The sequence below is a fragment of the Miniopterus schreibersii genome (genome assembly GCF_964146895.1).
Source record: "Miniopterus schreibersii genome assembly, chromosome: 18".
In the NCBI taxonomy this organism is placed as follows: domain Eukaryota; kingdom Metazoa; phylum Chordata; class Mammalia; order Chiroptera; family Miniopteridae; genus Miniopterus; species Miniopterus schreibersii.
Genome location: NC_138121.1, coordinates 23,800,392 through 23,824,310, shown reverse-complemented (window position 1 = coordinate 23,824,310; position 23,919 = coordinate 23,800,392). Strand labels below are relative to the sequence as shown.

The window sequence follows — 23,919 nt, the reverse complement described above, 5'->3', positions numbered from 1 at the left end:
ATGACGATGATGGATGGTGAGGACACTGTGGTACCATGAACAGCATGGCCATTGTATCTCAGAGCTCCTCCCACCTAAAGAGGGGTCTACTTCCCCCTTCTTGAATCTGGGCTGGCTTTCTGACTGCTTTAACCAATAGGATGAGACAGAAGTGATCTTGTGCAAGTTCTAGATCCCAGACTTCAAGAAACCTAACAGCTTCTGCCTTGTGCCTCTTAGAAGGTTCCTTTGAGACCTCCACGTAAGGAAGCCGGGATAGCCAACTGGAGGATGGGAGGCCACCTGGAGAACAGAGGCCCCCAGCTGACAGCCAGCACCAACTGCCAGCCATGTGGGAGAAGCCACCTGGGAACTTCGACCCAAGTGAGGCCAGCACCACCAGCAGAGGGACTCCCTCAGAATCATGCAAAACAACAAACCGTTGCAGTTTTAAGCCACTACATTTTGGGGTAGTTTGTTACACAGCAATAGATAGCGGAAATCATTATGATCGCTATCAATAACCACCACCATTCATTTAGCAGTTAACTATGTGCCAGTAACTGCTTCTAATAGCAGCACTAATAGAAGCAGTTAATACGCTTCTGATCACTCCTATATTAACTCATTTAATCCACACAACCATCTGATAAAGGGGGACAACATTTTCCCCTATTTTAGATAGAAGGAGAAACTGAGGTGTGGAGAGGTGAAGTGACTTATCCAAGGTCACCCACCAGTGAGCATCTGAACTCAGGGTGGCTGGTTCAAGCCCACGAGACTCTCAAGCCGGGGAGAAGCCAGATGCATGCTCTCCACCTACCCTCTGACCTCTGCAGACCCAATTCTCCTAGAACTCATGCCATTGGCCCAAGTGGTGGGCAAAGAAAGCACAGCTGGAGGCTGACCCCCGGGGCTGAAACACAGAGCCAATTCTCACCTTCCATGGTACTTACATTCTGTAAAATCACCAGGAACACTGAATTAGCAAACGCTGAACCAGTGCTCCTGGGGGGAAATACACGGATAGGTTCCTATGAGCCTCTGGTCACAACGTTTTCATCAACCAATCACTGCGTAACCTCATTGTTTGTGTGTTTCTGTGTAAAGATGCCTTATTTCATAGGTATTGTTAATCCATTAACATTGAGCTCCCAGCCTACAGCAATATGACTTAGAGCCTGAACAAAGCTGATCTAACGTGTGCTCTCTTCTCCATAAGGCACGTCACAGCCTTCCTGTGTTCAGGAACACGGGACAGCATGGGGCGGGGGACATTTTAAACAACAAAAAACCAGCAACAAAAATGAGAAAAATGCAGCAGTCAATAGTCTGTGAAAAGGACAGTTGTTAACAGCATGAGAGCAGAAACAGAAGGCAGCCAGCTGGGAATGTACGTGTAGGAGGGCTCAAAATTTTCACTGCTCTGTGCACATCCACGGGCGCCTGCAAAAGTGCCCGCAAGATGCGGTCTAGGCGTTTCAAGTAAATTTTAGCGGGTAGGCGAATTCGGCAAGGCAGTGTCCACTGCTGTGGACGCTGGGCGAAGGCTGCACTCGTGGGGTGGCTGGGCCGGGCTGCTCAGGCCACACAGCCTGCTCTGCACGCAAGGTCTGCCCGAGAGAGGAGGGAACACAGACAGGGGCAAAGACCAGCAGAAAGATGCGCGGAGAAAGGGGCAGCTGCAGCTCCTGTTTCTGCTCCCTGAGGCCCTGGTCCCTGGACTCGGTGAGTTACAGAGCACTCTTCTCAGCTACGCATTCCAGTAAATTTTCTTTTTCACTTAAGCTAGTTTCCGAGCCCAGCAGTCAACAGATGCCTGCTTGTGTGTTGGCGGGTAGTGACTGGACCATCGGACACACTCTCTCTGGATTTAGGACAGATGACAGAGAAGACTGGGCAATCGGCAGCAGGAGGAGAAAGTCACACGCATGTTTCCCAAGAGTCATCCCAACCAAGGGTGAGGGCACTGGGCTATCAACCCACCAGCTCCCCATCTGTCCTTAGTCCCAGGACTGCCCGGCACTAGAGACCAGCAGAAGCTCTCAGGCACAGTCGCAGGTGTTGGCAGAGGTTGGCCACAGAGCTCAGGGCAAGTACCAAGCGTGTCTACTATAGTTTCTGTTCCCTGCCACAAAACCAACCAGTCCAAATTACCAGCTTGCTTGAGGAGGCCAAGCCCAGCTCATGCCTGCTACACTCTTCCCCTAAGGGTCCACATAGCTCACACCCTCACCTTTTCCAAGCCTGCTCAAATGTCACCTTCTCAGTGAGGCCTTCTACACCCCAACCGCCTCCCTGACGCTCATTACCCACCCCCAGCACTCTATTTTCTTCCATATACATACAATTTACTCAATTACAATTTACAAGACCAGCTGCCAACCTGTGCCATACGTCAGCAGGCAATCTATTGCCAGGTAACAGTGCAGACCCCGGAGACTCTACATGAACCGAAGCTGACCAATGCTACCTGGACAGGCCACACTCCCAGGAGAAGGTTCTACTGGGACTACTCAGTCATTTGCAGAAGCACAGCTGCAACTGGATGCTCAGGCCCCACGCGGTCAGGTGTCACACCTAAATCTAGGACAGACACCCAAGCAGATGGCAAAGCCAGCAGACATGCAAAATCCCACATTTTTAGTCTCCATGGGAAAAGAAAGCCACCTGACTTCATGAAGTGGGTCATGATTCACCATCATGATCATCACAGCAGCTGCCACATGGAGAACAAACACCTTTGCTGCTTGGGGAAGAAGGAAGGCTATGGAGATAACAGAGGAAGTGAGTAATGCACGGAAGAAGAGGAGGGAGCCCGGCTGGCATGGTTCAGTGGTTGAGCACTGACCCATGAACCAGGAAGCCACGGTTCGATTCCTGGTCAGGGCACATGCCCAGGTTGCAGGCTCGATCCCCAGTAGGGAGGTCACAAGAGGCAGCCAATCAATGACTCTTTCACCACTGATGTTTCTATCTCTGTCTGAAATCAGTTTTTTTTAAAAAAGAGCAAGGAGGTATATTCTAGAACCGAGCTGTCCAATACAGCAGCTACTGGACCGATATGGCCACTGAGCACTCAAAACTGAGTTGGTCCAAACTGAGATGATCTGTGGGTATCAAACACACACACACACTGGATTTTGAAGACTCAGACCAAAAACAAGAATTTTAAATCTCATTAATAATTCTATTGTGCACATGTTGAAATAATACTTTGGATATACTAAGTTGCATAAAATGTGTTATTAAAATTAATGTCACTTCTTTCTCTTTTTACCTTTTTCAATGTGGTGACTGAAAAATTTTAAAACCATACACGTGGCTGGTATTAATGGCTTATGTTTCATTTCTCTGGGACAACACTGGTCTAGAAGCAACCCAGTTTGTCTGCAGCAGGATGGAGACATGGGCGGGCAGTGTGAGTGGGATGGGGGAAGAGGGACTGAGCTATCTGTTCAGATCTTTTGCCCACTTTTTAACTGGGTTGCTTGTTTTATTATTGTTGAGCTTTATGAGTTCTTTTTCTATTTTGGATACAAGTCCTTTATCAGCCATGTGTTTTGCAAACATTCTCTCCCAGCCTGTGGCTTCTCTTTTCAAACTCTTAATCTATGTTTTTAGGGCACATGGTGGTTGGGGAAAACTGGCCTGATATAGTTCCTCTAGAAGTCTGGTGCCCTTGGGCAAGTCACCCAAGCTCACTAACTTACAGCAAAAGAGTTTAACTCACAGGCATATTGCAATGACTGGAAGCTACACATGAATATCCATATACATGATGAATGGCTACATATGTGCTTGTAGTGCTCAGCACAATGCTGACTCATGGCACATGCTCAAGAAATGCAAAATTACTATGCCTTCCAGGTACTCCCAAACTTTTAAGAACACTCCCCTGTCCTGGTGCCAGCAGTACCTCCCATTTCCCCCAACTCCTCTCAGGGGGTGGCTGGCAGCCAAACAGCAGGCAGAGGGCCTCAAGTGGGCAGTTAGGAAGTGAAAAGGCATTTTCAGGGCTCCATGAAAAGATAAACTAAGAGTGGACACCCTGGACCACAGTATCAAACCTTGAAAGCATGGAAAATCTGTGCCATGCCTCACCCACAGGATCAGGGTGAACATGAACATTTACTAAGAAAACTAAGACAGGCTACCACCTTCAAAAAATGGTCCTTCTGTCCCCAAAAAGCAGACGCAATGGTTAAAATTTATGGGTCTAGACTCAAGCCAGGAATCACATCCCTACTGATCAGTGTCCATGCCCATGGGCCCATGCCAATCTTTCCAACATTTCTTCACTTGTTTGCCCCACAGTAAGCACCAAATGGCAATGCTAAGCCCCGGGAAAGTGAAAGTAAGATTGGAACACTGCCCACAGAAAGCAAATGTTTGATGAGAAAACATTGCATCAATTAAGAATCGTAAATAATGAGTTCTGTGTCAAACAGAACCATCAGCCATCAGGGAAATGCAAATCAGAACCACAATGAGACGCGACCTCACCTCCACTAGGACGGCTACCATTAAAGAGAAAGATAGTAGCAAGTGTTGGCGAGAAAGTGGAGAAACTGGAACCTCGTGCACTGCTGGTGGGAACGTAAAACGGCACAGCCACTGTGGAAAACGGTCTTGGCAGTTTCTCAAACAATTAAACACAGAGTTACACGTGACCCAGCAATTTCACTCCTAGGTATATATCCAAGAGATGAAAACATAGTCGCACAAAGCTCTGCACACAAATGTTCACAGCAGCATTACTCGTAAGAGCCAAAAAGTGGAAACAACCCAAATATCTATCAGCTGAAGAATGGATAACAAACGTGGCCCATCCACACAGTGGGATATTTTTCAGCCATAAAAAGGAATAAAGTACTCATACAGGCTACACCATGGATGAACCTTGGCAACATTATATTAAATAAATAAGTCAGATGCAAAAGGCTACGATTCAATTTATATGAAATGTCCAGAATGAGCCAATCTACAGAGACAGAAAGTAGATTCCTTCTTTAAAAAAAAAAAGAAAAGTGAACCCAGCTGGCATGGCTCAGTGGTTGAGCATCGACCTAGGATCCAGGAGATCCTGGTTCGATTCCCAGTCAGGGCACATGCCCGGGTTGTGGGCTTGATCCCCAGCCCTGGTCAGAGTCCATTCAGGGGCAGCCAATAGATGTTTCTCTCTCATATCGATGTTTCCCCTGCCCTCTCTCTCCCCCCTTCTCTCTAAAAAAAAAAAATCAATAAACATGTCCTCCAGTGAGGATTGAAAAAACAGTTCCCAGGATCCATGTTTGACACAGCAAAATAATGAACTATGTGATATCCAAAAATAGGAGATTGGTTAAAAAGTAAAAGTACAGTGGAAAACTATAGCCATTTCAAATAAAATAGTGGCGTATATAATTGGAATGGAAATTTTTCACAATTGGAAACAACCTAAGTGTCCATAATGAAAACGACAAGTGAATTTCTTAAGGTGTACTCACTGAAACCACTAACAGCAGTTTAAAATAACACTACCAGTATCAATGTAGATACCTCACAAGCACTATACTATATACTAGTTATAAATTAAAATACTTGAAATAAATGTAAAAAACATGCATGAGAATAGTAATTATCACATGATACTGGTCTCTCTATGGTATATATGAGAATTCAGCAATATTTATATTTTACTTCTTAAAAACAAACAAAAAAGATCCATAGCAAATACTACGATTTGTCTAAATTGGTTAAGAGCGTGTACCCATTTCCTGTGGCTGCTACACAAATGACTACAAACTTAGTGGCTTAAGACAACGCAAATTTATCATCTTATGGTTCTGGAGCTCAGAAATCCAAAATGGGTCTTCATCGATTTTACTGGGGTAAAATCGAGTTGTCAGTAGGGCTCCGGGGAGAGTATGTTTCCTTGCCTTTTCCAGCTGCTGGAGGCCGCCAGCAGCCCTTGGCTCATGGACCCTTTCCACCTTCAAAGCCACTGATTCCATGACTCCGACCTCTGCTCCTGTCGTCATATCTCCTTCCCGGACTCTGACCCTCCACCCTCCTCTTTCACTGAAGGACCCTTGTGATGACACTGGGCCCACTCAGATAACCCAGAATAACTCCCCATCTCAAGGTCATTAACTGAATCACATCTGCAATGAGCCATTTACCATAGAGCATAAGAGTCATAGGTTCTGGAGATTAGGATATGGACATCTTTGGGGAGTGGGGGGCACCTTTATTCTGCCTAACAAAGTATATAGAAATAACAGTAGTAACAACAATAGCAAGAGGAGCGAACTCTTACTGAGTGCTTTGGGATACCCTGAGGTATTAGCCCAGAGTGTACTATATAATTAGCTTGCCTAATCCTCATGAGAATCCAGTGGGAAGGCACCACCGTTATCCCACTATACAGATGGGTACAATGTGAAGCCCAGTAACTTGGCCGTGGTCATAAACATTGTAAGTGGCAGGGCCAAGACTGGAACCCAGGGAGTCAGGCCCCAGAAGGCTTGCTCTTGAGTCCATAGGTGTTCGCTTGTCATCTTAGTCTCTACACCCATCTCAATGTCTAAAACTGCTCACAACAATAACAATAAAACGTGGTCACAATGTAACACAAAATGAAAAGGGCATATTACTAAAGAGTATTATGAAAGGACTTCATTTTGTAAAGATGGATCTATGTCTTGCAACAACAAAAAATACCTGGAAGAGTATACAGCAAGTGTTAACACACACCCCTCTGGGTGGGGGTGGGGGTGGGGGTGGGGGTGGGGGTGAAGGGGTTGTCACCCTCGCCCAGTTGTAGCTAAAAACGTTTCTACTAATGAATACATGCTACTTCTACAATGGAAAAAAAAAAACCCTAAAAGTTGTTCTAATCAGGGGAAATAAAACAAGGTGAGAGCAGGCCAGCTCAGAACTGCTTTAAACAGGAAATCAACATAACATTCACCCTCGGTCACCCCTCGGCCACCCTGGCTTGGGTCCTCCTCGAGCCAGTCCCAGGCCAGCGTGGGGGAAGGCGCTGCTCCCACCAGCAGGGGCTGGCAGCAGGCCCGGAGTGGCCTGGAGTGGCTGGGCTGTGCTCTCTGAAACTTTCCTAGTCTCCATTCTACAAATTAGTAAATTCCCATGTTTTTCTTTGTCAGAACAGAATCCTTCTTCACACCCACAGACATTGCAGCCCCCAACCCAGTCCCACCGTGGCTGCCAGCACAACTCATATAAGATGAAAGAAGCATCTCACAGCTTCTTCCCAACTGTGCCAGGAGAGTGGAAACGGCCTCTTGTGCCCTAAACTGGCATCATCACTGATTCTATTTAGAAAACTTCACCCTGCCCTGTTGACACTCCTCCTCTAAGTTCAGGCCTCCCCAGACTCGCAGAAGGGGAAAAGGCAAGGAGCTGAGCTGCCTGCCTGCACCTCTCGCTCAAATCCAAGGACCTTAACCCCAATCCGACCCTTAAGCCTCTGGCGCAGAATAGCAAGAGGAGGAAACCTCTATACATGTGTGGGCTACACTGCACCCCAGTGCCCACAAATGCAGGCTCTGACAAGCCCTCGGGGCAGCATGAGCGTCAGGCACCCGTCATGTACATGCTATATGCATTCACAAATGTAATGCTCACAAGATCCTACAGGGTAGCTCTGCCATTCACCCACCTCGCAGATGATCAAACTGAGGCAAAAGAGGCTAAGAGGCAGTGTTACCGCCCAGGGTCATGTAACCAGTAAGTACAGGGCCAAGACCAGAATCGTGTGGCTAAAGAGGAAGTTGTCACAGAGATGTCCTATCTTAACCCCAGATACTTCTGTCTCTGGAGAGAAAGAGGGGGCAGAGGCTGAGAGGGCATCCAGGTCCTTTCCCTGATCCATCTACCGACCGTGTATGTGTGAAGCATCCACTGTGGGACCTGCACAGGTGAGGTGCTGGCGATCCTCCCCGGTGAGCATAACAGACGGGGCCCTGCCTCCCAGGCCCCACAGTCTAAGGTGAGGATACTGAGGGCCTGGCTCTGAGGTCAGACACTGCCAGGGGACAGGAAAGCCGCCACCAGGATTTCTGGCTTCCACTTCAAACTGCACAGGAGTTAAGTCTCTTCCAGGACAAAACAAGACCCGTCACTTTGTGCGCTAAGGTAGATGGGGGACAGACAGTGGGGACAATCTTCTTTCCAAAAGGATGCACCAAGGATACCTCCTAACAGCTCCCTCCCCTAGACATCCAGAAGAGGTCTACCTTACACCAACGCTCCAGAAACCTCCAATTACACAAAGTGTGACACACCTGCATTGCAGGGCTTGGCACTATTGCAAGGGACAGAAGCTTCCTGAACCCGGCCCTCTGGCTTTTCAGAGCGGGATGTGTCCACCTTCCTGCTGCCTCGCCTCTCCTCAGTGACGGCCAGATGGAGTTCCAGGCTGGGACACCTAGCTCCCCAAAGCCAGACTAAAAGAGACCCATGTCCACACCCCGCAGTCATGGGTACACAGAACTGGATCAGCCACAGCTAACTGGGCGTGCACAGGGTCCTCCAAAGGGGAGGTCTGGTTGCTTGGAATAGAGATTTCAAGGGGATAAGGGAGAGACTTATGAGATGTAATGACAAGAACAAACCTTACCTAGTATTTCCCAGGCTCCTTTCTAAATGATTTGCCTGTGGGGACTCATCTGATCCTAATAACCCTACAAGATAGGTATTAGCATTCTTCCCATTTTACAGATAAGGAAACTGAGGCATAGAGAGGTAAGTCTCTTGTCCAAGATCACGCAGCTAATAAGCCATAGAGACAGGATTCAAACCCAAGCAGGCTGGCTCTAGTTCCCACGTTTAACCAGTACACTACACGGTCTCTCATGCCCTCATGGCCCAGGTCAAATCCAGTGCAGCCAGGAAATAAGATGACACTTGGAATACACTTAAATTCCTTTACAACAAACTCCAATTTATCCACAATCTGTCTGTGGCCAAATGGATACACCAATAGCCATGCTCACCCCATGCCCCAGTCTGCTAGGGCTGCTGTAACAATGTACCACAAATTGGGTGGATTGAACAACAGAAATCCATGTCTCACGGTTCTGGAGGCTGGAAGTCCAAGCTCTAGGTGTTGGCTAGGTGGGTTCTTTCTGAGGGCTGGGAGGATGGTCCGTGCCTCTCTCCCAGCTTCTGGTGATGGTTGGCAATCTTTGGTGTTCCTTAGCTTGTAGAAGCATCACTCCAATGTCTGCATCCATCATCACGTGGCCTTCTCTCCGTGTGTGTGTGTGTGTGCGTGTGTGTGTGTTCTTATAAGGGCACCAGTCACTGGAACAGGGGTCCACCCTATGCGAGCATAACCTCATCTTAACTAATTACATTTGCAACAACCCAATTTCCAAATGAGGTCATCCTGAGGTGCTGGGCGGTAGGGCTTCAACAAATGAATGGTGGGGTGTCAGCAGCACAATTCAATCCATACAGAGGCCCACCCCTGCCCACAGCCCTGAAGAAGTCAGACTATGTTCTCCAATAGGAGACGCCATCGAACGCGCCCCCCCACCCCAAAGCTGACCAGAGAGGACACGGGCCTCAAAACAGCCAATCCCCCTGCATTGGCTCAGAAGGCCTCTCTCAGGAGTCCATCCTTAGGAGGCTGGGAAACCAAAGCCTTCACTGATGGGGCCACACAGAGAGCCAAGGTGGAGAGGCTTTGCTGGGAAGGCTCAAACCACACTGCAAGGAAACATAAGAGGGTAAACAAGCCGGTCCATAGACAGACATCACCACCAGTTGCTCCTGTCACAGAGAGGGCAAGAGAGACCTCAGTGCCACCCATGAGGCCCAGTGAATCATTTTCCTGATTCAACAAGGCCTCCCAAATCCCTACAATCATTCTATTCTTCAGCATCAGTGGGACTCCTACGGTCACCTACGCACCCTCCAAAATTAAGGGCTGTAGAAGAGCCTGGAAGATGACCCCCAAACCCATTTCCCATTTTCCCCAGCATCCTTTGCAGCTAGTCACAGGCCAAGTTCTGCTCAATGGAAGGTGGGAACCTATCTTCCAGGACTGGCTCATAAAATCCTCCTAAGCCATCTCCCCTACTCTTCCTCTTTGCACACATGCTCACTGGACAGAGGGTCCCGAGGTGGCCTCAGATGCCGTAGGGGGCGGTGACGCCACCAGATGGCAGAGCCCTGCCCCCCAATCCCAATGGACCTTGACTTGAGTGATCAGGTTGTATGGTACCAACTGTGCCACTGCAGTTAGCCTACCCTGACCAATACAGAAGCTGTACAGCCGTGCCCTCTGCCTGGAACACCCTCTCCCCAGAGCCCCCCACGGCCTCCTCCTCCTCACACTTCAAATCTCAGCTCAAATGTCACCATCCCAGAGAGCCCTCCCTGCCGCCTGCCCGGCTAAAATCGCGCTCCTCACTGCTCCTCCTGTCACAGTGCCCTGCTTCTTTCCTCCCTGGCATCCATCGCAATCCAAAATGACTGGACGATTAACGCTTTCTTTCCTACGAGACTGTGCGCTCCTCTCGGGATCCCCGCTGTCCTGTTCACTTCATCCCCAGTGACAAACAATGCCTGACGCACACCAAGTCCTCCTTGGGTATTTGCTAACCCAGCAAAGGAACTAATTCTAAGGGCATCAAGTGCCCGTCACCTTGAATAACAACAGATGCCGCCTCCTCCACCGGCTGGCACACAAGCAGGTCTGTCTCGATGCCAGGAACGGAAACACCTCTATTTCCACACTGGCAAGCTCCAAAGTGGAGAATACATATCCCAGAGGGGTGCAGCAAGGAAAACCGGTCTATCCGTGGAAGTCCTAATATTTATCTCATCCTTTCTACAATGCCATTGCCCTTTATGTTTGGTGATGATGACAGTGACGATGACAACGTCAAGGAGGACAAGAGCAGCAAATAACTGAGCACCTGCCTCCGGTGTGCCCGGCCCTACGGGAAGGCGGTTACACACATTACTTCATTTCATCCTTACCAGAGCCCAGGGGGGCAGGCTCTTTTATTATTCTCATTCTATAGATGTGGAAATGGAGGCACAGGGAGGTGACAGGAGTGGTCCAAGGTCACACCCCGGCCAAGTGGCAGGTCTGGCACTGGAACCCAGGCTCTCGGGCTCCAGAGTCTGTGCTGTTGTAGGCCATCCCTGCACACCTATGACTGAAAAACCAGTAAATTTACAGCCACTGGGGGCACTGGGCAAATCTTATTTCTGATTTATGCTTAACGAGGAGCTTGGGGGCTGGGGGAACCATTTTCACAGAGTAGATTTCTTTTTAGACAGTCGATGCCAAGTGAAAAAAATCTTTTTACTATGTTGAAAACATTTTGATAAAATAACAACTTTCAAAAAATACTTTTTTTAAAAAATGGGACATTTACACTATGGAATACTACGCAGCTGTAAAAAAGAAGGATCTCGTACCATTTGGGACAGCATGGGTGGACCCGGAGAGTATTATGCTAAACGACATAACCAGGCAGAGAAAGACAAAAATATTCCTTTTTCATGGATAAGAAGCCAGAGGATGGATTTCAGAACCAGCTGAGATGCAGCACAACCCCATTTCACCTCCTGGCTCTGCTCGGCCCGCACTTGTCTCCCAGCACATGTGTCTCCCGCCGACCAGGGGCCCTCTGGAGACTCCTTCCCCGTGGCATCTCCAGCGCCCGGCAGAGCGTGTCCTCTGCACACACCCGGAATGGCTGCCTTTCCCGCCTGTGTCACAAAGTCCGAACAAACCTGCGGTTCTCGGGTGCCCAGCAGGTGCTTCTCTATCACACACAGAACTGAACCGTCTCTGGGATGATGTAGGAGGAGAAAGCAGCACAGAGCAGGAAGGCGACCTGAGGCTCCGAAGGCAGGCAGAACAGGGGAAAGTGTAGTTCTGCATGTGTGGCTTTGGGCATGTCACCTGGTCTCCCCAGAACTCAGTTTCCTCAAAAATAAAGTGGGATGATTCCTGCCTCACGGGGTCACCGTGAGAATCCATCAGAGGTGGCTGCTGCTGTTATTATTATTATCACCATCAGACAGGCAAGCCAAGAACCTAATGCCAAGGAAACAGAACTGCTCTGCTTTTGAGCATTCCTCATTCATGGGCAACCACATCTTGCCCAAAATACATAGATGGAGAAGTGTAAGAGAAAACTTCAGGATGAAAGCCTGTTCAGTCGAGATGGACGCCGGCCAAGCTCTCAAATGTGGCTTATCACCACACCAACCCAGACTCCACAAGCAGGTGGCACCGAGGGGGCTCCCGGGGCACACGCCAGGCCTCACAAACGGACGAGACCCAGGAGGACCCCGAAGGTTCAATTCAGAAAGGCCCCGAGCAGGCGGCTTTGTACCTGGAGTCTGCTCAGCGGAACCCCCAGGAGGAAAGAAAAATCACGGGCAGCACTTCAGAGCTCCCAGCCTGCATCACAGCCTCTCAGGGAGCCAGTGTGGGAAGAAGCTTCTTACTGTATTCTGTTCCAGTTGTGTGATATTTCCCACGTACACAAAAGTACATAAAATACAATCCATTTAATTCTCTCCCAACAAGCTAGGAATTATTTTCTCACTTGACAGGTAGGGAAACTGAGGCATGGAGCACCTCAGGTCACGCACCTAGTAGATGGCAGAGCAGGGATTTGAACCTGGTGTCGGGATCCAGCGTCCAGGTGTGCCTGTGGTCACTTGGCTCCAAGGTGGTCACCATCAGTTCCTTCCCACCCTGGACGTGCGTGTGTGCCACTACCTCTAGACAAGGACATTCCCCATTCTCGAACCCGAGCTGGCCTTGGTGACCTGAGGTGGTGGTGCAAGCGACTCTCTGGGACTTCTAAGGCTCAGTCCTACAGCTTCTGCCCGGACTCCTGGAAACCCACCCTGGGGGACCCCAGAAGCAACATCACCAGCGTGGACCCTTGGACCACCAGGCAGTAGGGGCTCAGTCAACAGTTCCCACTGAGCCCAGTCCTCCAGCATCACCACTAAGGCAACAGAAGTGTGAGGGAAGATTCTGGAACCTTTCAGCCCAGGGGAAAAATAAGTTCAGTGCCACCAAATCACCACAGCCCAGGCCACAAAGAACAGAAGAATTCCCCAGCCCAAATCTCTGACCCACACCATCTCCTCAAGCACATTCGATGGCACGCACTGATCCCATTCAGGATGCCCGTCCTGCTGGCCACCTGGCAAGCCTCTCCCTCAACTCCCCACGCATGCAGCTGCTCTGCTGCGAGGCCTCTCCCACTTCCCCAGATGGACAGAGCTCTCCTTCCTCACACGGTACCCAGTGCAGACCCTCACTGTGGCAGTGACCTACAAGCCTGCCATTGCTGCTTGCTGAGTCTCTTTCCCCTCCAGGGCAGGGACTCCACCCCCTCTCTCAGCAGAGCCTAGCTCCCAATACGAGAGCAAATATGGGCCGAACACATGAAACAGCTCCTCACGACCCTAACACACCCAGCGATGTTCTATGGCTCTAAACAAAGTCAACACATGAGTCCAGACCAGTTTTTCACCCTGACACCGCTGACATTCAGTACTGAACATTATTTGTGGTGGGGGCTGTCTGTGCATGGTGAGATGTTCAGCAGCATCCCTGGCTTTCACCCACTCTCTAGATGCCAGGAGTACCCCCCCCCCCGCCATTATCACTTCTAAAAATGTCCACAGACATGGCCAAATGCCTGGGGGCAATCGCCCTGGTTGAGCACCACTCACTGCTCTAGACTGTGGGAGGTGTGCGTGTCTACCTTCACCCAGGCCCACACGGAGGGTGTGACACCTGCCAGAAGCCACATGCCACTTGCCACGTGCCCCATAGCCACACACATACATGCTCCCTCATACTAGCCTGCTCCTTGCAGACCTCACAGTTAGTTACCTGCAGTTCCTGCTAATTAGGACCCTTGAAAGAATGCTGCAGCTGGGGGGGGGGTCCTCTCAGGCCATCACAAGGCCCTAAAGAGTCCCCACCCAGGGCCCGAAGGCCTGCTCTTTCATTTCTAAGTTCTTTACCAACCCCACCAACACCTCCGTCTCACACGGGACTGATGTGAACGCAATGGCAATCCCATCATCCCTCTTCCTGAAGCCCTTCGGTGGATCCTGCTGAAAATCCAAAACACCTAAGCCAGACTTTGCCACCCGTTAGCAACGCCACGGCAAAAGTAACAGCAGCAGTGCCCACCGGTTGAATGCTTATCCCGTGTTGTGTGACCCTCTGACATATTTCCTCCTTTATTCATTCCCAGCTATAGCTCTGCGGGGTGAACACCAACAGTATTCCCATTCTACAGATAAGGCAATTAAATCTCACTCATGTGGAATATAATAAACACAATAAACTGGTGAACAAAATAGATAGAGACACAGAACCATGCATGGAACAGTCCGACGAATTTCAGAGGGAAGGTGGGAGTAGGGGATTGGGGGGTGGGGAGATTAAAGAACTTTTGTGCATAAACGCATAACCCATGGACACACACAACAGTGTGGAGAAGGCTTGGGGGGGGGTGCCGGGATGAATGCAGGGTGGAGGGGATCAATGAGGGGAGAAAGGGGGACATCTGTAATACTTTCAACAATAAAGATAAATTTTAAAAAGATTGAGAGAGAGAATTGAATCTCAGAAAATGAGTGTAACTTGCCCATGATCACACAGCAGAGTTCATCAAGAGGTTCTGGAGGTCAAGTGTCCTTAGTGACACAATGCAGGCTCCACAAGGATGTGGATCTAATTTAATTACTGCTGTGTCTCCAGGACCTCGAACAGTGCCTGGCAGAGCAGACATTCAAATATAGACGGGAGAGAGGGAGGGAGGGAGGCTGTAGAACCGTACATATCAAACCTAGCTAATTACCAGGACCGCCTTCGGAGCCTACCAAGTACAGTGCTCAGCCCCAACCCACCTAGTGAATGACAGTCATCCTTACCCACTCCAGAGAGAGGGAAAAATTGCTTTTATTTAACTACATGGGGCAGGACTACATGGCATGGATTTCAGGAGCCAAAATCCTGTTGGTGCCCCTCAGAATGAGCTTCAGGAGAAGGTTCCAGTAGCCTGTACTTTTAAAAGCCCCCCAGGTGCCTCTCGTGGTCAGCCAGGCTTGGGACTGGCAGGTCAAGAAGAGACAGGCACACTCTCAGCGTGGCACACCTGTATTTACTGTCAGTGCCTCCGCAGGCCCTACCCCTCTCCAGCTGCAACAGGTTTCTGAACCACCTGCAAGGTCCAGTGTGGCCAAAGCAAACAAAATTGGGAAGAAAGCTGGCTGCCTGCACACATTTTCAAAGCAGGGCTTCTGGCTCTGAGGCCTCCTTGGCTCCGAAGCCAGGAGCAACCTTTGGAAAGCTGTTTAATCTCACTCATGATAAGAGAAATCAAATGAAGAATTATTCCAAGCGCCCAGACAGCATGGCTCAGCGGTTGAGCATCAACCTATGAACCAGGAGGTCACAGTTCAATTCCCTGTCAGGGCATATGCCCAGGTCGCGGGCTCGATCCTCAGAGGAGGTCATGCAGGAGGCAGCCGATCAATGACTCTCTCTCATCATTGATGTTTCTATCTCTCTTTCCCTCTCCCTTTCTCCCTCTGAAATCAATAAATATATATGTGTGTGTATGTATATATATATACACACACACACACACATATATATACATATATATATGTGTATATATATATAATAATTTCTCCAAACTACGTGAGTCTCCCTGTGAATGGCCAAGTTCAGAACCTTGTCATAGTGTGGATGAAGGTGTGGGGAACAGGTACTCTCACATCTCATGGGCTACTGTGGGGTGTTGTCAAACTGCCAAAGTTAAAATACACTTTAACTCAGAAATCACAGATAGGAAGCTGTCCTCCAGATATACCCATATGTGTATATAAAATAATAATGCAAGGATAACCCTCATGCACTGCTGGTGGGAATGCAAAATGGTGCAGCCACTGGAAAACAGTCTGGCAGTTCCTAAAATGATTAAACCATATGACCCAGCAGTTACACTCCTAGGCGTGTACCCAAGAGAAATGAAAACGTGCATCCACACAAAAACGTGTACACATCAATGTCCACAGAAGCACTATTCCTAATCACCCAAAAGTGGAAATAACCCAAATGTCCATCGGTGAATGAATGGATAAAACAAACTGTGGAAAATTCATGCAATGGAATATTATTCAGCCATGAAAAGGAAAGAAGTACTGGCACATGCCACAACATGGACGAACCTTGAAAACTTTATGCCCAGTGGAAGATGCCAGACGCAAAAGGCCACGATTCTATTTAATGGAAATGTCCAGAACAGGGGAATCTAGAAAGGCAGAAAGTAGACGAATAGCTGCTTAAAGCAGGGGAGGAGGGTGGGGAATAGAGGGTGATGGCTAATGGGCTCAGGGTTTCTTTTTGAGGGGATGAAAATGTTCTAAAAACTGACTGTGGTGGTGGTTGCACACATCTGTGAATATACTAAAAAGCACTGAGTTGTTAATTTTCAATGAATGAATTGTATGATGTGTGAATTACATCTCAATAAAACTGTTACAAAATAGGGGGAGAAGAGGGAGAAGGGGAGAGGTGGAGAAGAGGGAGAAGGGGAGAGGTGGAGAAGAGGGAGAAGGGGAGAGGTGGAGAAGGGGGGAGGGGGAGAGGAGGGAGAGGGGGAGAGGGGGAGAGGGGGAGGAGGGAGAGAACACAAGTCTAGTTGCCGCAGCTAATAGCAAAAGACTGGGAACAGTTCAGAGGTCCCTCTCCAGGGGTTACACTGTTACACTGCAGCCAGAATGCTGTGTGTCCACAAAAGAAGGCAGATCAATGTGCTGATAACAAACCACCTTCAAAATAATTATTAAATTTTAAAAAATTAATTGAGATGCACAAGTGCATGTAGCAGGTGCCCACTTGTGTAAAACACATGACACACACATTGCACAAGTATAGGAGACAAATTCTGGAAGACAAATGAGCCTGATAATGAGCTTGCCTATGGAACAGGGGATAAGGGCTGAAGAAGACAGATATTTATGAATTTTTTTTGGTTTTCCCCCAAGTGTACATTTTAATATTCCAATTAGAAAGTAGTTACCCTTGGGGGTGGGGCAGGGGTGGATGCTGGGTAGAGGGGATCAATAGGGGGGAAAAGGGGACATCTGTAATACTTTCAATAAAGATAAATTTAAAAAAGAAAAAAATTGTTGCCCTGGCCAGTGTGGCTCAGTGGTTGGAGCATCAGCCTGTGCTCTGAGGGGTCATAGGCTCAACTCCCCGTAGGGCACGAACCTGGCTTGCAGGTTCAATCCCGGCCTGTCAGGGCCCATGCGGGAGGCAACCAATCGATGAGTCTCTCCCACATCCATGTTTCTCTTTCTCTCTTCGCTCTCCCTCTCTCTTTCTCTCCCTCTCCTCCCCTTCCCTTCCCCCCCCCCTAAAAATCAATGGAGAAAATATCCTCAGGTGAAGATTAACAAAACAAAACAAAAAAAGTCAATAAAAAATGCAAATTAAAGCAAGTCTCTGCAACTGAAAGTTGCTTAAGTCTCCTTACTCGTTTGTTAAAAAACAGTCTTAGAAACTTTAGGAACTGAGCCAGTTGCCCAATCTAAGGGGGGGTGGGGAAGGGAAGGCACCTCCACCAGGACCAGGACTTCATCTGAAAGCTGCAGAACATGCTCTGTCCACATGAGCTAAAGTAAAGGCCTCTCGCCCTGTGATTTGCAAGAAAATGAAACAGACGTTTACCTGGCTACCAAGCTATGAGTTTCCACAAGCTCTGGCCTGTTAGCCCTTCAGAGGGCAGACAGCTTGTCCATGAACAGGAACCAAATGACACCCCGATGCTGTCAGACTGAGCGCACCACCACCACCCCCCGCCAGCCCAGGCGAGCTGTCTGAGTGCCATTTCCAAATGGACCTTCGATGCAACTGGCTGAACTCTCCCACCGGCTCTAAAGCCCATCAGAGACCCAGACAAAGTGGTCACACGTCCAGTTTTAGAAAAACAGAAGGTATCAAAACAGCTGCGGTGACAAGTGGGGGCAGGAAGGTGAGAAGGTGCGCAGGCCAGGGCTCAGGGAGGACAGGCCACACGGCCCGGCCCGGCAGGTACTCACAGAAGCCCTCGATCTTGTCGGCCGTCTTACTCCAGGCCACCTGCCGCGTCTCCATGATCACCTGGACGGTCCTGCGCTCCGGCGTGGACTTGCGGAAGCTGAACACGGTCATCACTGTGCCCAGCTCCAGGGCTCTCTTGATCTGACTCTTCTCATATTCCGGGAGGGCGTCCACGTTGGCCATGGTGGTCATTGTTGGCCACTCCAGGGGGAGGGGGAGGGAGGAACAAGGAGGCTGGAAGGGCAGAATAAAGGAGTGAACCGGTTTTAGTTAACTGAGGGAGATTTCGTTAACCGGGCTTGGACTTCAAGAGCCAAAATCCTGTATCATGCCCATCAGGATGTTTTAGGAGAAAGTTCTAGTGGCAGCGAACTGCTGACCACTCAGAGCCCACACAGGACACACAGAGGCTTAAAAATGGAAGTGGAGGTGTGGGAGGAGACCCCTGACGTCAATGATCCAACCCTTACCCAGGATTTGAATAACAAAGTCCCCCCAGCCTCAGCCCCGCCTCCCCCACACACTTTTATGCTGTAGAATATTAGAATAGCCAAAGCTGCCCAGGCTGGCTGCCAGCCCCGCCCCGCCCCCAATACCAACATCCCTTTCTATCCCACCTAGAAATTCCTAACCATCCCTTTACTTCCTAAATGAAGTTGGGAACAGAAGGGGGAAAAAACAAACTCCAGAAGGAGTCTGTGAAGACCTCTGCACAGAAATGGGGCCAACAGGACAGAAAACCTCAGGGCCCAGCAGCCTCAAGTTCAAATCGTAGGGCAGGTTCCTGCTGACTGTGTGGCCCCGGGCAGGCTGAGTGACCTCTGCAAGCCTCGGTGTCATCCTTTCTAAAGTGGGAACGTTGGCACAGTCAGGAAGCTTGGAATGCAATGTCACCAGCAAAGCACCTAGTGAGCGTGCTGCTCGGTGTATTTTTGTTTTGCTTTTTTAAATATGTTTTTATTGACTTTTAGAGAGAGAGGAAGGGAGTGGAGTAGAGAGAGAGAAACGTCGATGAGAGAGAAACAGCATCGATCCGCTGCCTCCCGGACAATCGAACCGGTATCTCTTCGTTCCAGGGTCGACGCTCAACCACTGAGCCACACCGGCCAAGCTCCAGCAGGTTTATCTTGATGGCCACTTATTCCCATGCACAGTCAGGGTTTATCAGAAAAGCGCTAGGGCTCCAAATCTTGGAGCCATCCTTGTCCAACCCAACAGCAAATCCAGAATCCAACCCATCTGGCCCCTCCATGGGGTTCCTCCTAGGATCTTATACTTGGATTATTCTAAGCACCTACTAACTGGTCTCCCTGCTTCTGCTGCCTCCTACAGACAATTCCCAGACCAAGTAGCCAGAAGAATGTTTTTAGAACAAGTGTAAAATCATGTCATTCCTCGGCTCAACCCTGCACCCCCCACTCCCAAATGTCTAAGGACACACTGCCTGCCACTCAGGGGAACTTGAACTGAAGGCTGGCCCTACACAAAGTCGCTTAATCCCCCTGGGCCTCATTTCCACACTTGTAAATAGATGAAAGGTTCTTGGGGAGATTAAACCAAGATAGTGTATCTTGGACCCTTACAACAGTGCTGCAAAGTCAGTGCTCCAGGGATTTAGCTATTGCTAAATCCATTGTCATTGACTGTTCTGTGTGTGTCCCTTTCTTATCTCCTCCCCTCCCTCCAAATCCCTTTAGGAGCCCACAGTTGTTACTCTGTAAAGAGGCAGGTAGTTGGCCAGCACTGTCTGGGCCTCCACTCTGGCTCAGACTCCCCCCAGAGCCTCCTGCCAAGATGCTCAAATTTGGGGCCTCAGTTCCCTCATCTGGCAAATGGGGATAACAGTACTACCTTGAAGGGGTGCTGGAAGGACTGAAAGCTATATTGTATATACAGCCCCCAGCACTTGGCAGGGCCTCAGGTAATATTAATCAGCGAGTTAGTCTACGCCAGGCACTGAGCTGGGGACTAGTAAGCAAATGAGGGGGAGTGGAGAGAGGCCAGGCCTTGCCCTGAGCCCCCACCTCCTTCCCACAGCCAAAGGCACTTCCTTCTACAGGTGTGCTGGCAGCCAGAGATAAAAGATCATGAATTACAGCTGTCCCTGACCATTTGGAAACAGACCAGTCAGCTCAAGGGTTCTAATGCAAAGAGGTCAGCACAGCAGCAGCAGCACTGGGAAGGGAGCAGCGGGAAGAGGCCCCAAGTTTTTAGCCCCAGGTGAGGCCAGGAGCCTAGAGGGCTCAGAGAAAGCTTATGGGGGAGAGGACATCTGAATCTAATCTTTTAAAAAATTAAAAAATAAAGCATGAGGGAACAGTGTTCCAGGCAGAGGAACAGGCTTGAGAGAAGGCCCTGCAGCAAGACTAAGAGGGTGTGCCAAGAACTCTGCCTGAAGTGAGCCTCCCACCTCTTCACCCTCTAATCCAGGTCAAGGGGAGGAACTAGGTGCATATGGCCTGCCTCACCCAACAACTGTTTATTGGCCCTCCCCAGGTGGGAGGCCCTTGCTAAATGCTGGAGGCTGTGAATACCTGGTTCATCTCATTTATCCCAATGAGAAATACAGGAAGTGAACACAAGTCATAAGGCGTGAAATGATGGCATTAAGGTCCTGCAGACAAGTGGCTGCACCAAGATGGGAGCCCTGGTTCAGATCCCACTTCCCTGCTCCTTCGGCACCTGCCTTCTGGAATTCTGAATCCCGTGGCAGAATTTAGCCACAAGGGAATTAATCTCGCAGCCCCTGTCCCTCTCTAGGGAGAGGTTAAAGGACTTGTACAGGGTCACAGAGCTGGAAAGTGGCAGAACCGGGATCTGAACCTGGTCCCCGCTCTGTAGCTCTTCTTCATGCTGACTCTGGAATTTCCCCACTCCCAGGTCTCAAGTCCAACGTGCAGGAGGGCATACGTAGGAAACACACGCCCTGTCACATCTCCACCTCCGATTAAACCCACCAGCCGGGAGGCACTGGGGCGCTCAATTCTGGAAGACTCTGGCTCTGGGAAGGCCTTGAACTTAACCATCCCGGGATTCTGGTGACTTCCGGCTCAGAAGCCCAGTGGGTTGGCTGGACCATAAACATCAAGTTCCTCATGCTACCTCTGGCCAAGAACTGGAAAGACAACCTCATGGCCATAGATCAACCATCAAAATCCAGCCAGCTCCCAACCCAGGCTTCCAGAGCTAGACGTTCAGCAATGAAAGCAAGGAGGCCTCTGAGGTCTTGACCCCGGGGGCAGGGCACCAGCCAATATGGGCAATTTCCATTTTGCTTCTGCTTTCAAAAAAAGAAAATGAAATAGCCTTGAAATCCCTTTTGTTCCCGTTTCTCATCTTCCCTGGGTAACTTTGTAAAATGACTTATGGTGTAAATACAAACATGGCTGAGATTCTGTTTGAAATAAACTTCTGGAATACAAGGACCCAGCACCAGGAAGCAGGGGAGTTTTCTTCTCCTCATAGCTTCCTGCACACGTTAGGCCAGGACAGGATATTATACAAAATCCCACGAAACAATTCTCTGTTACAAATCAGCACAGCCGCATCCCTGAGACGTTAACCGTCCCTCTACCGCTTTGGGGGATGTTCTTGCTGAGCTCACACCCAACCTGCAGCATCAGGACACATGTTTTCCCTAGAGGAACAAGTAGTGTCAGCCACTGCAGGCAGGAGTGCGAATCGGCTCAACTTCATTTTTTTTAGGCCGACCTGTGAGCATCTAGTAACACATGCATATGCTTTGATCCAATAATCATAAATGTGCAAAAGAAATACAAGGATGTTCATGGAAGCATCACTTGTAACAGGAGAAAGAAAAACCCAGGAAACAACTCAACTGCCCATCAGTTTGGGAGGAGGGAGGTTAGGGAAGAGCCCCGGCAATAAATAATGAAACTCGCACCTTAAAGAATGCACCATAGCTATTGGAAAGAATGAGGGCGGATTACAAGCGATTTGATCTGGAAAGGGCATGAGAGGGATGGAAAAGAGTTAGAAACCAGTAAGTACTAGATAACTACATTTCTAAAAAGCAGTCTTCTTGTAAATCCAGGGAGAGTGGTTACTATGCGGGGAGTGGAAGAGGGGAGAAAGGATGACTTGACTTTTTATTAAGTGGCGACATCATGGATGAGCTTTTCTTCTTTGTGCTTTTACTGTTTTCTAAACTAAGAACTGTATTCGAGTTTTCTCATTGGCCATTTTCCACCGACTCCACCCAGCAAACGGGCTACGCGTGGGGATCCCCACTCTGCCTCTTCCAGAGGAGCCCCAAACCGCTCAAGATTGAACGTGGGGAGGGTGGACAGTGGGGACTGACGACAGCAGCATCAGGCGATTTCACCATCAGCGAAGCCTGCAGTGGCTGTCTCCCTGAGCCAGCACACACCTGGCCCACACACCTTTGTAACTGGGTAAGTGCCTGGGGCTGGGCGGACCCCTAAATTAGTAAGCCCTTCCTGAAGACCTGGAGCTAAAGCTGATAGCCCGAGCCCCACGCAGACACCTTAACTGGAGAGGAAAGAACTAGCCAGGTACCCTTTCCATAGATAAGCCTCAATTCTCAGCACAGCCCTGGAGCGTAGCCGTGTCCAGGGGAAGGAACTGACGCTCAGAGAGGTTCTTCAGCCAGCCCAGGGTCACACAGCTGGAACTGAAATTCAAATTAAGATGATTGAAAAGGCCACCTGTTTCCCTTGAGCCACGTCAGCCCCCTCAGCCCGCCGTACTCTGTCTCATTCAAGACTAGGGTGCTGAGAGTCCCTCCCCAGCCCGCACCGGAATCCCGGCACCCACCCCCAGCTGGAACGGGACGCATCTTTCTCTCAATTCTCCCGCAACGGGGGTAATGACCTCTTTGGGATTCCAAAACATAAGCAGGAAAACGCACAGACGTACACACATAATTACGCATATTATTGTGGGGTGGAAGAGGGACCCGTGAATCCCTCCGCAACACTCTCCTGGTTTCTCTCTCCTTGGGGAACGGCTGCGCCTCCGTGGTAACCGCGCCGCCACCGACCCAGCCACCCACCCTCCACCACCTGTGCAATACGGGGAAGTGCCGGGGCCGGCGGGGCCGCGCGGAGCCCGCAGCCCTAGGCACCGAGCACGGCCCGACCCCACGAAGAAGCCCGCGGCCGCCGGAGCCCTGAGCGTCAACGCCAGGGCGCGCTCAGCCGCCCCGCACCGCAAGCCGCGCCGCTTCCTCCGGGCTCCCATTCAGAACAGGGGCTGTCCCAGGGCACCGACCGGCGAAGCGGCGCCGGCCCCGCGCGAGGAAGTGGCCGGCGACCGAGCACGGACCCCTGCCGTCGCCGCCCGGCCCCTCCCCGGCACAGCAGGCGGGGACCCAGACGCCGCTCCCCACCCCTGCCCGCGCCCGCCGCGCCCGCTGCGCCCCAGCGCAGGTTCCCCCTGGACGCAGCCCACCGTGCGCCCACGTGCGCGCGCCAGTCGTCCCGGGCCACCCACCTGGCCGTGCCCCCGCCGCGCGCGGGTCGCGGGTCGCGGGGTCGCGGGTCCCGGCTCCGGGGTCCCGCGCGCAGCCGCCCGCTGCGCTCCGGGTCCTCCCTGACGCGCACGCCCTCCGACGCGGGCGCTGCTACTTCTGCTTCGGCCGCGGCCGCGCGCCACGTGACTCCTCCGGGGCCGCCCCCCGCGCCCCGGCCCGCCCCGGCCCGCCCCGCCCCACCCCCGGCCCGCGCGCCCTGCCCCGCCCGCGGATCCGAGCCCTCCCGCGCCCCGGGCCTGGCAGGAGGCTCCAGCAGAGCGAGGCACCCGGGCGGCCCGAGGGGAAGCGAAGTCCC

General features: G+C 50.5%; 1 protein-coding gene across 1 annotated transcript in view; it reads right to left on the bottom strand.

Annotated features, from left to right (window-relative positions):
* The window catches only part of PLCG2 (phospholipase C gamma 2), a 130,387-nt gene extending 106,701 nt beyond the window's left edge, over nt 1–23,686 (bottom strand). Inside the window, exons 1-2 of the mRNA XM_081119519.1 lie at nt 23,585–23,686; nt 18,109–18,343 (exon numbers count right to left, since the gene is read on the bottom strand). Coding sequence (XP_080975645.1) covers nt 18,109–18,301 — 193 coding nt within the window. The 5' untranslated portion in view covers nt 18,302–18,343; nt 23,585–23,686. The remainder of the gene's footprint in view (nt 1–18,108; nt 18,344–23,584) is intronic.
* Nucleotides 23,687–23,919: the final 233 nt, after the last annotated feature.